This window comes from Staurois parvus, unplaced genomic scaffold (genome assembly GCF_062004578.1).
Source record: "Staurois parvus isolate SC_StPar_1 unplaced genomic scaffold, SC_StPar_1.0 ptg001014l, whole genome shotgun sequence".
Classification (NCBI taxonomy): Eukaryota; Metazoa; Chordata; class Amphibia; order Anura; family Ranidae; genus Staurois; species Staurois parvus.
The window spans coordinates 1,379,993-1,397,034 of NW_028318810.1; the positions used below are offsets into that span (position 1 = coordinate 1,379,993).

The following is a 17,042-nucleotide window of genomic DNA, read 5'->3' on the forward strand; positions in this document are numbered from 1 at the left end:
TATTGTACATTCCCATCAGTCCCTAACCCTCAAGGGGTGTACAATCTAAGGTCCCTAACTCACATTCATACATACACATACTAGGGCCAATTTAGACAGGATCTAATTCACCTACCAGCATGTCTTTGGAGTGTGGGAGGAAACCCACGCAGGCACAGGGAGAACATGCCAACTCCAGGCAGGTGGTGCCATGGTGGGGATTGGAACAAATGACCCCTAGTACAGCCAGGCGGAAGTGCTAACTATTTAGCCACTGTGCTGCCCATATAAGTGGAAGCATCTTTTCTTTCACAGGGGAGATGATGGATGGGGGTGGGAGTACATTTTAGCCATATATTGACTGAATTTCCACTTTAAGCACAAAATATTGAAAGGATTTTTACCTTTTTAATGCAGAGTGCCTTTTTGCCTTTAGAACCAACTTTAAACAGCCACTTCCCCTTAGCCCACCCCCCCCCCCCCCCCCCCCCGTCCTGTGTGCAGTAGCTCTTCTGCCCACTCCTCTTGCAGGCTTTGCTGAGAGCAGTGGGGGCAATTGTCTCCTCCTGTCCGTCAGACCCTGTGAGGAGTGGCTGGGACTGAGTTGGCTGTCTATAGATGCACACAGCTCGGCTTGCTATGGGAGCAGACGCAGGAGAGGAGGGTCACTCTTATCTTGATTTGCTAAAATAAATTGAAGACAGGGCTGCATCACCTGGCAAAGGAGCATAACCGTGTGTGTGTGTGTGTGTGTGTGTGTGTGTGTGTGTGTGTGTGTGTGTTTCTAGAATTGTGATCCTTTACAACTTTATTTTACAGCTGGCATATGGACAGGATGGTCAGTTTAAAGGTTTTGCAGTCGTGGAGTATGAGTCCGAAGTGATGGCGGAGGTAGTGCAGCGGCAGATGGACAGTGCAGCTGTAGCAGGAAGCTGTGTTCGCGTTTCATTCTGTGCTCCAGGACCTCCAGGAAGAAGCATGCTAGCTGCATTGATTGCTGCACAAGCTACGGTGAGTGTTGGGACAGCTGCTTCTACAAAATGGATCTGACTTGTAAAGCTTTCCTAGTCCTACAGCACAAAACCCCGACTAGGTTATACGCAGCTACCTTCCATGACTGGGCACTGTAGGTGATAAGTCTGGCGGTCTCTCTCCTCTTGCAGCATCAGAACATTGGTTGGACTGGATACTGTATAATGGGTGTTGTGCCAGCCTGTAATGTTGCTTCCATGCACTGGCTCCTTCTGCGGGTGCTCCCCATGGCACATAGTTTAAGTCCGGACACTTTCACCCCCTTCCTGTCCAGGCCAATTTTCAGCTTTCAGTGCTATCACACTTTGAATGACAATTGCGTGGTCATGCAATATTGTACCCATATAAATTTTTTTTTTTTTTTTTTTTTTATTTTTTTTTTTTTGAGACTGATAGATTTATTTTGGTATTCACCACTGAGATTTTTTTGTGTGGGGTTTTTTTTTTTTTTGCTATATAAATGAAAATCCTAAAATTTTGAAAGTTTTTCTTATAAAATTTTGCAAATATTTCATCAAATCTTGGCCAAAATGTATTCAGTTATGTTTTTAGTAAAAAAAAAAAAAAAACCCAAATAAGTTTATAACCAAAAACAAATTTTTTTTAAAATGTTTTACTTTTTTTTTTTTTTTTTTATTTATAGTTTTTACTTCTACATAGTCACCCTAGTAGTACAGTGTCACCATGGTCACACTGTACTACTTGTGGGGGGTGATGAAGGTGTGTGTGTTTTTTTGTTTTTTTTGTTTGTGTTTTTTTTTTGTTTTTTTTTTTTTTTTTTTTTCACCCATAAAGGCTGTAAAAGCAGTCATTTCTCCTTCTCTCTGGCTGCATTCCTGCAGCCATTGAGAAATACTGTGTGAGCTGTGATTGGTCACAGCTTGTCACATGGTACAAGGCTGTTGTGAATAGCCTTGTACCATGTGACCTCTGTGATCCTTCACAGATTTCACACGTAGTAAGCAATGATGTCAGAAGTGTCATCTTGCTTACTACTCTGCATGTGATCACTGGCCAATCGGTAATAGTCGTACAGGACCTCTGTGCGAGGTCCTGATCATGTGATCGGTGTTCCACTGTGTCCGGAGGACACAGCGGGCACCAGATTGCGGGGAGGGAGCGTGCATAGTCCATAATGGCAGGCGCGGTTTATGAACGGCAACCCACCCCTGGACTGCCACAGTCTGGCTGGTTTTATATACAGTGGCCAGACTGCAAGTGGTTAAAGGTCCAGGGCTGTGGTCCCCCTTTTACAGAGCCCTGTCCCTGAGGATCTCTGTGGGAGAGGTATGCCCTTCATGGAAGGTGAAGGCAGGATAGGGTATAATCCTGTTATTCCAGTCCACTAGATCTCTTGTGGGGGAGTACAGGGTGCAACCCCTTTAAGTGTGTGTGTGTGTGTCCTTCTGGTGGTCACGGCAGGGATTTAATTTCTGGGGTAATTTTGTATTTGTCACAAACTGATTCAATAGCACACCTGTTGTAGAGCAACTGGACCTGTGCGCATCCCTCCTCTCTTGGCCCCCACCAAGTGGCACAAAGTATTCCTGTAGAACTTTGGTGCGTCTGTGGGGCCTCAACACAGTGTGCATGCACTGCCATGTTTTCATTGTGGTCACTGCAGCTGTGTTCCCTTTCTTTGTGTTCAGAGCTTTGGACATGATTATATTGTACCTATAACTGCAGTCCTGGGTTACCATGACCTATAAGTGCTTGGCATTGGGACATCACCCCTCTCTGCTGCAGATTGGGACTGTCCTGGGGGTGAACTTCACAAACATGGCAGATCTTGCGCACTGGAAAGGGTCAGATGGAGCTCACTAGCTTACACTTGTGTTCTAGCTGCTTTGGGGATGGTATTTTAATCATTGTGCCCCAGTACCCTCCCCTGATGCTTGCCACCACCTTCACTCCCTGCTTTCCTCTTGTTATTTTGCTAAAAAATCTGCCACACTTTTTTTTTTTTTTTTTTTTTTTGCGCTTTCTCTATCTAGAGAAGAAATTTCTGGCCTTATTGAGGCCATGGGCAGCAAGGGGTCACAGCTGTGCCACTTTTGACTCTATGATATAAATACCTTTTTTCTGAAGTTTGCCATTTTTAACTTGGCCATCACAGTGGCTAAATGTTTAGCACTTCCACCTGGCAGTACTAGGGTCATTGGTTTGAGTCCCAACCATGGCGCCACCTGCCTGCAGTATGCATGTTCTCCCTGTGCCTGCTCCGGTTTCCTCACACACTCCAAAAACATGCTGGTAGGTTAATTGGATCCAATCTAAATTGGCCCCAGTATGTGTATGATTGTAAGTTGGGGACCTTAGTTTGTATGCCCCTTTAGGGTTAGGGACTGATTTCAATGTACAATACATATGTAAATTGACGGCGCTATAGCAGTATCTGTAATAAGTATACTTTTCTTTAATTTTTTTTTTTTTTTTTTTTTTTTTTGTCTTTAAGGCATTAAATCGAGGAAATGGTCTTCTCCCAGAACCAAACATCCTGCAGATCCTAAATGGTCTGGGTTCTGCAGCCACACTGCAGCTACTGCTCAACCCCCTGCTGCATGGGGCAGCTGGGAACAAGCAAGGTCAGCTCTCTACATGTGTGTACATGTATCTTCCTTTTTCTAAAAAAGTGTGGTATTCATATCATGTGACCTTTTTTTTTGTGATGGAGAATTGGTGGTGTGTGGATGGAATATTAACCCTTTTGCTGCCATGGGGTGTCCCCCAAACCCCCCCCCCCCCCTCTCCCCTCACATTTAAAATATTTTAGACTTGAAGACTACTTGAAAACCTTCAGCCCCTAAACATATATTTTCTGAAAGCAAACACCCTAGAAATCAAAATGGTGGTAGTTCCAATTTCTTGTCACATTACTGCAAAGGTCCAAAAACAAAATTTCAGTAAACTCTACGTATGAACTTGCAGCAAAAGGGGTTAAAGTGAGGCCAAAGTTCTTTAAAAAACAAGCCCTCATTCACCTCTGTAGCCATTGGCATTGTCAAGATATCGGTCTTTAAAAGTTCACAACCGAGGCACTGAAATCTTTATAAGAACAAGAATTTAATTGTACATCACAGGGTGCCCTTATATTCATGACTATTTGGGTTATGTTGCCACCTTCAGATGAATGGACACTGGCCAAAAAAGGTAGGTTCTCCTTGGACCCTGTGGGCAGCAATCACTGGGGTAATCCAGTATGTGGCGACCTAACTGGCAGGGTGCTTTATAGGTCCAGACCAGTGATCTCCTGAGGGGAAATCTGGTCCCTGAAGGCCCTTTTTGGGTGGGTCTACTGTGAGGGATGAGCCTAGTGGCCTGAGTGGAGAGCACTGTGACGATTGTGGCGTCAGACCCCAGCCCTTCTCACCAAACTCATGACCGAAGGACATGTGTAATTTCCTATTTGAAGATCTAAAATTATATGGAAAAGTGAGTTTTTAAACGCAAGTCTGTTTTAACGACTCCTTGGAATGTCTTTTGAAGCTCAGCGATGGCTCGGTTTATGGCGTTACGACCCCTTCTCCAGCTAGGGTCTCCCAAATCAGCTTTCCTCATCTCCCCTCCCTCTCTGAGTGACATGTGGTCTGTTTGATGCAGATCACAGGCAGCAAACTCATTGGGAGGGCGTCATGGTTATAAATCTCACAACTAGCTGGTGCCCCTCTGTCTAGGAGACAGATACAAAATGGAGGGGTTTGCAGCAAAATGGATGACCGCGTCCATCTCTGCTCTGTATTTTACAGAGGTGCTTGTAGCAATCGTGCGCACAAACCAATGGCAACCATCCCAACCTATAGCTGGCCCTTGCTGCAAGGAGCACATGGAAGGGCATGTTTTATATAAAATTAAAAAAAAAAAAAAACCCAGCTCACTTGGCAACAAACTGGATTTTCCTTTCTAAAGGTTCACCTTTAAAACCAGGGGTTTAGTTTGCAAGCATTTTTGCATATATGTGTAAGCTGCAGGGCCGCTTCACAACACCCTAGTGTGCTGCAGTCTGCACTCTATTTGAGTTTCCAAAGTTGGCGCACATATAGCATAATGGATAGACTGAGGGCAGGTATGCCTGGAGGGAGGCCATTTTTATAGGTTGGTGTGGTTGCTAATTGTACTGTTGGGTAATTGGTGAGGGAGAACACTGGATACCTTTTTGTTGTACTTCTGGGTTTCCAGTCAGTCCCCCTGCCTTTTTGCTGGGTGGGCCCCTCCAGACATACCGGCCCTCTATCTGTATGTGCTCTAACTTTAGAGACTCTCCATTTATAGTTAGGACTGAAGTACACTAGGATGCTGTAAAGTGGCCCTGCAGCTTAGGCATATGTTTGCAAACTAAACCCCTGGTTTTAACCAGAACTGTTAAACAGGACGAATAAACAAATAGTGAATGCTCAAAACAACTAGAGGTAGCCGCTAGCATAAAGGATAAACCCCTCAATCCTCCATTGAAACATGAAATATAAATGCAGAGCTAAAGGTTAAGTGCATGAGGCACAAAGAAATATTAATATTTTGTGAGCAATTGGTGAATTATGGATAGTCAACAAAGTGACAAGTGCAATAGTGAATGGATGAAGTGAATCAGTGGCACTATAAATAGTGAATACTGCAAAACTATATCAAAATGAATAAAATGATGATCTCTGCAAGTAAAAACTTTTAGTGTGTGTGTCCAGTGAAATGGTGAATGGATGAATGCCTAAATTCCAATAAAAAGTTCAGTATGCCAAAATCCAGTGCAGGTGACTTCTTGTGATGTAAGAAATGGGGTATGCTTGCACTTACCAGAAGCGCAAGCTTAATGCGGATGTAAATATCCTATCCTGAGAGGGAGAACCCTGGTGGTAATCATGGCTCTGGTCAACACCCTGGGGGCGGGGGCTCGAATGGCTCAGACACCGGACCACGCTCTAAACCTCGCAGTAAACCAATCCAGGACACAGGTACAACTCCTCCAGATAAATCCAGCAACTTTGTCTCGCTAAGTACCAAAGGTATCACTCCACCTTAAATGGCTCAAAAAATGAAGCCGCAAAAAACAAGGATGTGCTGATAGTGTAGTATATTTTAGACATGGCATGGTGTGTCAAGCACAAATATCCATAGAGGTAGAGAACCTCTTACGTTCAATAGTCCTATATCAGCTACAACAGACTTGTTGGCAATTCGTGAATATATTCCGCTAAAAATTAGCCCAAAAGATGCAGAATCACAACCTGACATGAAGTCGGCCAACTGACATACAAATGTCAATATCAGCTTGCAATGGTGCCTATACAGCTGAGTGAATGGCAAAAACAGGCTGACTGGTATAGTAAGCTGGCATGCAAAGAAAAACAAAGATGGCAGCCGGACCCACGTGCGGCGTGATGTCAGCGCGGCGAGGCTCTTCCCTGACGCGTTTCGTTTAAGTACTTATTTTATGTTAAACCGGACAGTTTGATTTGTAGCAGGCGGGTTGGTAAGTGAGCTGGGAATTTTTTTCTTTGTCTGACATGTGTCTGTAGAGTTCCATAATGTATGTGACAACTCACTTGCTGGAGTGTTTGAGCTGCAGTGCCCCATGGAGCAATACCACAGTAGTGGTCTTCAAAAGAAGAGCTGGGCTATGTTGTCTGGCATACAGAAGTCTGCACCCTCCACCAATGCTTCTTTCTGCAAGGGTGTGGTGGGTTTTTTTTTTTTTTTTTGGGGGGGGGGGGATCACTTTCCACGAAGCTGTCTTGCTTGGTAGACACTTCTTTCAGCTGGATGGCTGCTCCCATATTAAGGTTACAGGCCTATTGATCCTTGGCAGTGAATTGGTTTGCAGCATCTGTCCACAGGTTTCAAGCTGGGGATTTGATTTTCCCACTATACGCTTTGTGTGGCTCCAAAGAGACCCTTGAGTACATAAAGTGTGTGTTCGCCTGCTGCCTTCCACGTGTCTTTCAATTTTGTTCTGCTTTGTACCTGTTCCAGGACTCCTAGGTGCAGCTCCAGCGGTGTCTCTTCTGGCCAATCCTGCTCTTTCTACTGCTCTCCTGCAGCTGGTACTGCAGGCACAAAGCCCAACACAGGTAAATGGTCTCTCCTTTTTTTTTTTTTTTTTTTTTTTTTTGGGCGGGAGAGAATCCATCTTTGGCATCTCTTTACTTGACATAACCCATTTTACCAAACATATCAAGGGGGGGGGGTGCTTTAACTGTTGACCTCCTAATGTCTCCCTGTCCTCCTGTACAGCAAATCGGACCCTGTGCTTTTATTAGCATTTCCCCAGCTACAATATATATGGTGAATTAGTCATAGATCGGGTAGCGAACTATTAGGGAAGTTTACCGTGGTCCCGGGCTACCCAGAGGAATGCTCAGATCACTTTTACTGAAGAGCCGTCCACTGGCTAAAAAAAAAGCTACCAAGCTCGTGGCTGCAGCCATGAAAGCATTTTAACCACTCAAGTCCAGGATGTTTTACAATGTCCTTAGGACATGAAGCCTTTATGCCGTGCTGCTTTAATGCGCAATGAGGGCTGTAAATTGTTTGACTTTTTATTGTCTTGTTTACTGTGGGCTCCACATGCATGTAATCTCATTGTCTGGCCATCACAATATTGTCATGCATAGAAAAGTATTTGTAGAAATGGGACTTGACACGTTGGGTCTCGTTCACATGCTCGGCCAGGGGTTTGTAGGAGGGCTGTACACATGCTGCAGTAAAAAGTAAACTGCATATTGCATTTGGTGGGCGGTTCCGCAGTCAAACACAGACCGCTTTTTGGTGTATGGGATGGCTGGTTCAGTTTTTTTAGGGTTTAAACAGCTGGAGAGTATGGGATGTCTGCTCCTCACCCTCTGAAAAGCAGGTTTCTGTTTTGTAATATGTATTTGACTTTCTTGCAGAAGCCTGGAATTCTAGGTGACTCCCCCCTTGCCACATTATATGGAGCTCTGGGCCTATCACCCCAACTCACTCCTCCAGGAAAACCTATCCTACCAGATCTAGGAATTGGTAAGTATTTGCTGATGGGGAAGTTTCCTTTTTTGCACACCTCTGTACAGAATTGACTCCCATGTGCATACGTGGGAGTTGGCGTTCTCCACCCGCCAAAGACCTGGCACCAAGAAGCAAAGGGGAGGTACTTGTGAACTTTAGCTTTGCTTCAGCACTCTATGGAGTCTTGGGCTGGACAGGGGTCAGGCTAAGCTGGCTTCAGCTCTCAGCCACATGCTCTGAATTGGAGCCAGCTGTCCATCAAACAGCTATGTGAATCCCAACAATATGGTTGGGATCCTTCCAGAGCCTGGAGTGACTCTGGACATCAGCTGGTTGTCAGCAGATTCTGGATCACAGGAGAGCACACACATGCACTCCTGCGATCCACAAGAGAAGTAGGACCTATAAAGCATTCTCCATATTTTATTTTTAAGTTTGAAATGGCTTTTTAAAGGTCAAGGACAAGTTGGTGTTACAGTGGGGCAAACAAGTATTTAGTCAGCCACCAATTGTGCAAGTTCTCCCACTTAAAAAGATGAGAGAGGCCTGTAATTGGCATCATAGGTAGACCTCGACTATGAGAGACAAAATGAGAAAAAAAAATCCAGACAATCACATTGGCTGATTTGGAAAGAATTTATTTGCAAATTATGGTGGAAAATAAGTATTTGGTCACCTACAAACAAGCAAGATTTCTGGCTCTCACAGACCTGTACCTTCTTCTTTAAGAGGCTCCTCTATCCTGCACTCATTACCTGTATCAATGGCACCTGTTTGAGGTTGTGGACAGGTGTCTTTTATACTGATAACAAGTTCAAACAGTCACACTCCAAACTCCACTATGGTGAAGACCAAAGAGCTGTCGAAGGACACCAGAAACAAAATTGTAGATCTGCACCAGGCTGGGAAGACTGAATCTGCAATAGGCAAGCAGCTTGGTGTGAACAAATCAACTGTGGGAGCAATAATTAGAAAATGGAAGACATACAAGACCACTGATAATCTCCCTCGATCTGGGGCTCCACGCAAGATCTCACCCCGTGGGGTCAAAATGATCACAAGAACGGTGAGCAAAAATCCCAGGACCACACGGGGGGGGGGGGGGGACCTAGTGAATGAGCTGCAGAGAGCTGGGACCAACGTAACAAAGGCTACCATCAGTAACACACTACGCCGCCAGGGACTCAGATCCTGCAGTGCCAGACGTGTCCCCCTGCTTAAGCCTGTACATGTCCGGGCCCGTCTGAAGTTTGCTAGAGAGCATTTGGATGATCCAGAAGAGGATTGGGAGAATGTCATATGGTCAGATGAAACCAAAATAGAACTGTTTTGGTGGAAACACAATTCGCTGTGTTTGGAGGAGAGAGAATGCTGAGTTGCATCCAAAGAACGCCATACCTACTGTGAAGCATGGGGGTGGCAACATCATGCTTTGGGGCTGTTTCTCTGCAAAGGGACCAGGACGACTGATCCATGTACAGGACAGAATGAATGGGGCCATGTATCATGAGATTGAGTGCAAACCTCCTTCCATCAGCAAGGGAATTGAAGATGAAACGTGGCTGGGTCTTCCAACATGACAATGATCCCAAACATACCGCCCGGGCAACGAAGGAGTGGCTTTGTAAGAAGCATTTCAAGGTCCTGGAGTGGTCTAGCCAGTCTCCAGATCTCAACCCCATAGAAAACCTTTGGAGGGATTTGAAAGTCCGTGTTGCCCAGCGACAGCCCCAAAACATCACTGCTCTAGAGGAGATCTGCATGGAGGAATGGGCCAACATACCAGCAACAGTGTGTGCCAACCTTGTGAAGACTTACAGGAAACGTCTGACCTCTGTCATTGCCAACAAAGGATATATAACAAAGTATTGAGATGAACTTTTGATTTTGACAAAATACTTATTTTCCACCATAATTTGCAAATAAATTCTTTCCAAATCAGCCAATGTGATTGTCTGGATTTTTTTTCTCCTTTTGTCTCTCATAGTTGAGGTCTACCTATGATGCCAATTACAGGCCTCTCATCTTTTTAAGTGGGAGAACTTGCACAATTGGTGGCTGACTAAATACTTTTTTGCCCCACTGTACTAAACCCAGAACCCGGCAAGCAGTCCAGAATCCTTTTAGCCAGGGCTTTTTTTCTGTTGAGGTGCAAGGACTCCCCCTTTCAAGTCTCTCTTCTCCTGCCTCCTACCCACCTCTGAGCACAGCTCCTTGGTTCCATCTCTCAGGACCACCCCTTTGAGAGAATACAGAACCAAGCATCATTTTGTGGTGCTGAGTAATTTTGTATGGAATTTGTTAGTGTTCCTAAACTCAGGACCCTGTATTCACTATATCTGGTCTCCCACAGTACACACAACCTGAAAATTGAAATGCTAATTAACTTTTCTCATCAGCTGTATATAAAAATAAAAAGTGTAATACATGCCAAATTGAGCATGTGCAGATTGCCTCCTAGGGCTCTGTACTACCAGATGGATTGGGGATAGTAGAAGGGGAGGCTCAGACAGGATCAAACTGCCTTTGAAACCTGAGGGGTTAATCCCCTGCATTGTGTAGCGTATACCAAGCATGCTTTACTACATATATGGACTGATTTTACTGTTGATTTAGTAATGCTTTTACTTCAGATTTTAGATCCATTTTAGGATGCCCTCAGTATCTGGACAGCAGTGTGCAATGCAGCAGAACCTAACTGGCTTCTCTGCTGCCCTTCCCTCAGTCAATTCGTGTGCTGATTTTAAAATATGAATTCAGAAAAAAATAAAACCCCTAAATCAAAGAAAATTGGATGGTGGCTTTTTATGCAAAATGGGCAGTTTGCTTTACATCCAAACGTTCTGGATGGTGTTGAAAGTTAATGCAATAAATTGGGTTTAGGAGTTTTTTTGTTTAATAGAAGTGTGTATAAAGAGTGGAGAAGTCTATCACTTTTATGGTGTGGATTAGGACATGAAGCCAAGCATCTCATGGGGTAAAGTCCCTGCTTTTTCTTTCCTCCTGGCTTCTGTACACAAGACGAATGGCAATTCCTTTTCGTTTGTCCTTTTTACTCTTCTCACTTGCTATAATAAAAAAACCCCATAAAATCTGACACTGGTAGCTGCCTAGACCGTGCTAAAAATACTGTAGTATATCAGTTCATAGCAAAGACTTGTATGTATGCCTCTCAAATGTGATCTCATTGTGGCCTCTGTTACATGTCTTGAGATGCAGTGACAGCTGACGTTTTCTATTTTGTTTTAATTCTAGGCTCCCTTCCAGCTGTGGGTATTCCATCTGATTTGGGTACCCCCCAGCTACAGCAGTTTTTAGGACCTCAGCCACCAGACTGGGATAGCCCCCCACCTACCCCTGTTTTGAGCTCCTTTCTCAGTGGGCTGCCAAAGACCACAGAGCCGGTGGTACGTACAAAACTTCCAGTCTCCAGTGGTAAGGTACTGCTGGGCTGTTATTAAAGCGGAGCTCCAGTCCAACTAGTCTTGTTGTAAATGTTAGATGTGTCTGCAATTTTATTGCTTTGTGTTCCCATAGGGAAGAAACTCCATCACAAGAGCTTTTCTCATTACCTGTTCTGACATTTTTAGTGGACTTGTTCTGTAATGTTAGACATTTCACTGCCCGTTCTTTGTTCTTAATGTGTGTCCAGAAGATTTCCCAACATTTTAAGGCAATACTAGTAAATCTGCACCCTTGGGATGTGCCGAAGTGGATGTTTGTCAATGAGCATGTTGGGAGGTGTGATGTTTGCAGAACCACCTGTTCTATCAATTAGCCTGGGTTCACCTATATCTGGTGTGGGATATTGCTTGTGATTCGCAAAGGAACTGCATTTTGTATGGCTGTAATCGCTCTGCACCAAAAAACGTGCGGGACCCTTTTTTTGGCCGCCCTAGAATCGGATGGCATGAGTATTCACACCTATGCGATCAGATTCTGCACATCGCACCCCGTTTTGCTGACTGCTTTCAGGGTGTTAACTTTAACATACACACCTGCAGCGGTTCGCATGAACTAGTTGCAATTCTGATGTGGTGTGGAATTTGCGCAGGAAATGCTGTGAATTCCACACCACATCAGTGTGAACCAGGGCTAAAATCAATCCCTATGGTGCCCTGGGGACTGGAGCAGGGGTTAATCACCCAAGTTGCTTGGCTCAAGGTTTGCCCTGTAATCAGAATATGGGGGGGTTAGAGATGAGTGCATTGTTTGACAAAGGTCCTGCCAATTTAGGAATGGTTCTGTTTGACATAGATGGCTGCTTGTAAACCAGTTGTCCTTTCTAGCTAAACGTTTGTATGTCAGTGGGTTAGGTTGCCATTTTACTCATGTGGCTACAAATGTTGGATTATATAGATGCTGAAGAAGCTGCTAGAATAAGCATGGACACCTCCATCAGACAAGGCCAGTTGAAAGTGACTACTGGCTATGTAATGGCCTGGATTAATGAGGACCTTCAGACAAAACCAGTGTTCAGCTTCTTCTTTTAATAGCCAAGTAGGGAACCGTTAAAACATTTTATGTGGATTTTCCAGCTGTCCCCACTGGGGAGATTCCCTCTCTTCTATCCCAGTGACAGGTGTCCGCTAAAGCTGGACTTTTACAGTTCCTCCAGTCGCACTACTAAATACACACATGAAATGGAAATGGGTTTGTATTTTTGTTAATACAGATCTGAGATTTGTATGGCTATATTACACCACGCAGCCTCCGAGAGCAGAAGATGTGCATGCTCAAGAGAAGGTGCCAAGAGCTGCATTAAAGGGGTATTAAACTGACTGGGGAAAACTGGTCCCCCTGCAGGCACCACATACTAGCATATTATGGCAGACTTCCCTAGAAAAAAAACTGATCCCTCCAGCGATGTGCTGACTAGGATTAAATCTTCACCCGGTCTTCCTTCTCAGTTCATGGAAATGGGATGCCTCCTAAAAATCTGAAAGGGAGATCTAATGTTAGTTTATAGCTCTAAACCAATTGTCTCCAAACTGCGGCCTTCAGGCTGGATGTGGCCCTTTTTGTTTGCCTCTATCCAGAACCTTGAGGCATAATTCCTGCCACAAACCCCAACAATCGGGCTCTATTCCTTCTACTGACACAAACTATTCCCCCCCAATACCAAAGATCAGGCATGGTTTCCTCCTACTAGGCACAGTCTGCCCCCCTGAAGTCTGAAGGACCGTAAACTTGTTTAGAAATTTTGGTGATCCCTGTTGACTCTGCTGTGATTGCAAAATATAGAAAGCCTAGACCAGAGCCATCCCTAAAGTGGTTTTTGTTGTTGTTTTGTTTTACCACCTCCCGTCTGGCCATTGTATATAAACGGCTGGATGATGGCAGTGCAGGGTCGGGTGGCCATTTATAAATGGCCTCCCCACACCCTGCTTGTGCGTGCTCTCTGGGAGTGCGCAGCACCGCGATCCGGTGCCCGCTGTGTCCTCCGGACACAGTGGAACACTGATCGTCGGATGGGAGTTCTGTACGAGGTCCCAATCATGTGATCCCTGATTGGCCAATCAGTTATCACATGCAGAGTAGTAAGCAAGATGTCACTTCTGATCATTCACAGATTTCACACGTAAGCAATGTCGCAAGTCACATGGTACAAGGCTATTTACAACAGCCTTGTACCATGTGACAAGCTGTGACCAATCGCAGCTCACTCAGTAGTTCTCAATGGCTGCAAGAATGCAGCCAGAGAGTAGGAGAAATGATTGCTTTTACACCCATAAAGGATGTAAAAGCAATCTGTGAAAAAAAAAAATCTTAATCACCCCCCACAAGCAGTACAGTGTCACCATGGTGACACTGTACTGCTAGGGTGACGGTATGTAAAAAAATGTTTAAAAATTATTATTTTGGTTATAAATTAATTTGGTTTTTTAATTTTTTTTTTTTTTACTAAAGAATACATTTTGGCCATTGTTTTTATGATATAAAAAGTTTGCAAATAAAATTTCAAGGACACTTTTTTTTTTTTTTTTTGTCAAATTTTTAGACATTTTTCATTTGCATAGCAAAAAAAAATAAAAATCCAAGTGGTGAATAAATACCACCAAAATTAAAGCTTTATCTGTCTCAAAATGCTAAAAAATGTATATGGGTACAGTGTTGCATGACTGCGCAATTGTCATTCAAAGTGTGACAGCACTGAAAGCTGAAAATTGGCCTGGACAGGAAGGGGGTAAAAGTGTCGACTGGAAGTGGTTAATATTCAGACATTCTAGGGCCGCAAGAAATGACTTCAATGAGTACATCAGGATTGATCGATTTCCACATAGATTGTGGACTCCTAACTTTCCTTCAAACTATATAATAAACTCTCATTTGGGTGTTCACCAAAAAAATTAGCAGTGTGCATTTTTCTTCATCTGTTTGCAAATAATGGTTGTTCAGAAAATTTAAGCCAAAATGTATACTGTTATGTTGGGGGGGGGGGGGGGGGGTTCAAAATTTTTCCTTTAGCAAAAATAAAACCCAGTGGTGATTAAATACCACCAAAAGAAATCTCTCTATTTTTGCCCAAATTTAAATTTATCACTTTTTCTAAGGTTGCATGACTGAGCACTTGGTCGGTGCTGAAATCTAAAAATTTGTCCTGGCCAGAAAGGGGATGAAAGGGACTGGTATTGAAGCAGTTAGTGTTTTTTTGTTTTTTTTTCCCCTCCCTAACTTCTGAATCCAATAAAAACTTATTACATATTACAGTTTAGTGATATGCTGCTAAGCACTAATATATATATATATATTTATATATATTAGTGCTTCATCGAAAATCACAACTTGTGCTACTATTCTCCTACCATGCAACCTGTTCTGTGAATGAAGGAGCAGTTGAATGACAGGATCTCCTCTGCCCACTCACAGAACATGATGCATTGTGGGACTGTAGTAATAGCAGTATGAATGGCAAAAGGGGGCTGTCCAACCTTTTGCCTGTACTGTCCCCTGCCATTTAATCATTATGTTGCCAGAAGATGGCCATTCGGGATGGTATCCGATGGTGGAGACACTGCAGGGGAGATTTTAAAAGTGGCTGCCTGCAGGTAATGATACACCATTTAGAGATAGTGGGGTTTATTTACTAAAGCTGGAGAGTTCAAAATCAGGCTCACTTCTGCATAGATACCAATCCCCTTCCAGGTTTTATTGTCAGAGCTTAATTGAACAAGCTGGTTTCTATGCAGAAGTGAGCCTGATTTTTGCGCACTCCAGCTTTAGTAAATAAACCCCAATGTGGCAACTAATTTCTCCAGGACCCACTAGGTGTCAAATGTTTCAGCTGTAACCAAATTTTGTTTTTTTTGTTTTTCCTCTCCTGCAACTGGACAGTTGGATATGATTTACAATGTGTTCTTGCCTAAACCTTTACAGATGTCGCTCCTTGGAGAACCACCTGTTCATCCTGGGCAGTTTATGAATTTTCATGGGCGGATCCCGAGCACAGCCTCACTGGGTATGCAGCAGGTGACCAGAAGTAAACACATTCAAGTTTGATATTTGCACACTGTCTAACTTTTTTTTTTTTTTTTGTTCCGCCTCTTTTTTTAGGTCAAGCAAGTAAACCGGCAACCTACAAGCAAAAATCTGCAGTGACCAGGGTTCCTCTTGCCTCCTTGCAGGAGTCCATGCTGACACCTACAGAGGGCTATCCTTTTGATTTTCAGACAGTAAGTAGACCATGTTGCACTGTCCTCTCAGTGAACATGTCTGTTCTATAGTGAACAATATCTTGTGGAAGGGGGTATGGGTGTTGGACCCTTCTTGTAATATAACATTTCACCCTGATTCTTCGACTCTCCTCTACATGTTGCTGTGACAGCTGAAGGAAACATGGTGCACCGGAAAATGGGAGAACTACAGTAGAGCAAGTGGCAAGGCTTGTGTTGTGTTCCATTAAACCGTTAAACATGGAGCCACAAACTATCAGACTGCTCCAATGCTATAGTTTATGGTCCCCCTCCGAATCTTGTTCAGATGGTTTTAGTGAAGGGTACTTGTGATGGAACCGACCCAGACTGCACTTGAGTACTTCCGTTAGTATACCGCTTCCCTGTCCAAGCACCGACAACACACCACAGCCAATCATACAAGACTAGACGACACCAGTCTTGAAGTAAACCAGGAGGTAGATTACTTTATTTGAACACAGATACAAGATATATACTCACTCGGGACAATTCCCTCCCCCCCTGCATTATGACACAGGGCGGGGTAATCTACATTTAGTAACACACAGGTATTCAAACTTCACACCAGCAGACAGTCCCATCAGGAGGGAGGGCTGCTGGAGACCCCCCCCCCCTCTCCACACACACCATAATAGTTTGCTCCCAAGCCAAACAATGGGATGCAGCCATATAACATTACACAATCAACAACCCCCACCCCACTTATCTCCTAAACATGTCTACACAGTCTGACCCAAAGCCCACAGGCACAGGGTGTTTACACAGAGGGCTATGGGGAGCTGAGACGGGGGTCTCCCCACCTCTCCAAAGTGAGCTGGATTCTGTGGGCCCCCCACCCAAAGTCACTCCTGTCACAGTACGGTTAATGCTGTAACCTGCAATGACCTTTCCATTGATTGTGTACTTCCAGCCTTTTGTGGTAGCCATTTTGAGAAGGCGTCTTCTGTTCAGTATGACTGTGCCCCTATCTACAAACCGGCAAGGTTGCGGTATTGACTAGTCCTGCACAGAGTCCTGACTTTTAAATGATCACCTTAAATTGAACTGATTTTAGGCCAGGCCTTGTCATCCAGCATGAGTGACCAACTTCACAAATGCTCGTTTGCCTGAATGGTCAAAGTCCCACACGCTCTTCAAAATCTCATGTAAAGACTTTCCAGAAGAGAATAGGATATAGCTAAACTTTTATAGTGCAAATTATCAAACCATGCACTGCTATGTCTAAATGAAACTCTGACCGAGCATTAGCAGACTTGAAATATGACAAATTTACAAAATCATTTGCAATTGCATCTTCACTTTTGTAAAAACAAAGCAGTGCTTACCTTGGCTACCCGATACACTGTATAGTCTCCAGGTAAATGG

The 17,042-nt window shown here is 44.0% G+C and overlaps 1 protein-coding gene across 1 annotated transcript in view; it reads left to right on the top strand.

The window, feature by feature from the left end:
• The window catches only part of RAVER1 (ribonucleoprotein, PTB binding 1), a 36,754-nt gene that overhangs the window by 12,120 nt on the left and 7,592 nt on the right, over positions 1-17,042 (top strand). The window contains exons 4-10 of the mRNA XM_089657633.1: positions 799-990; positions 3,467-3,596; positions 6,973-7,070; positions 7,890-7,998; positions 11,239-11,390; positions 15,361-15,442; positions 15,538-15,656. Of these exons, the coding sequence (XP_089513759.1) occupies positions 799-990; positions 3,467-3,596; positions 6,973-7,070; positions 7,890-7,998; positions 11,239-11,390; positions 15,361-15,442; positions 15,538-15,656 (882 nt within the window). The remainder of the gene's footprint in view (positions 1-798; positions 991-3,466; positions 3,597-6,972; positions 7,071-7,889; positions 7,999-11,238; positions 11,391-15,360; positions 15,443-15,537; positions 15,657-17,042) is intronic.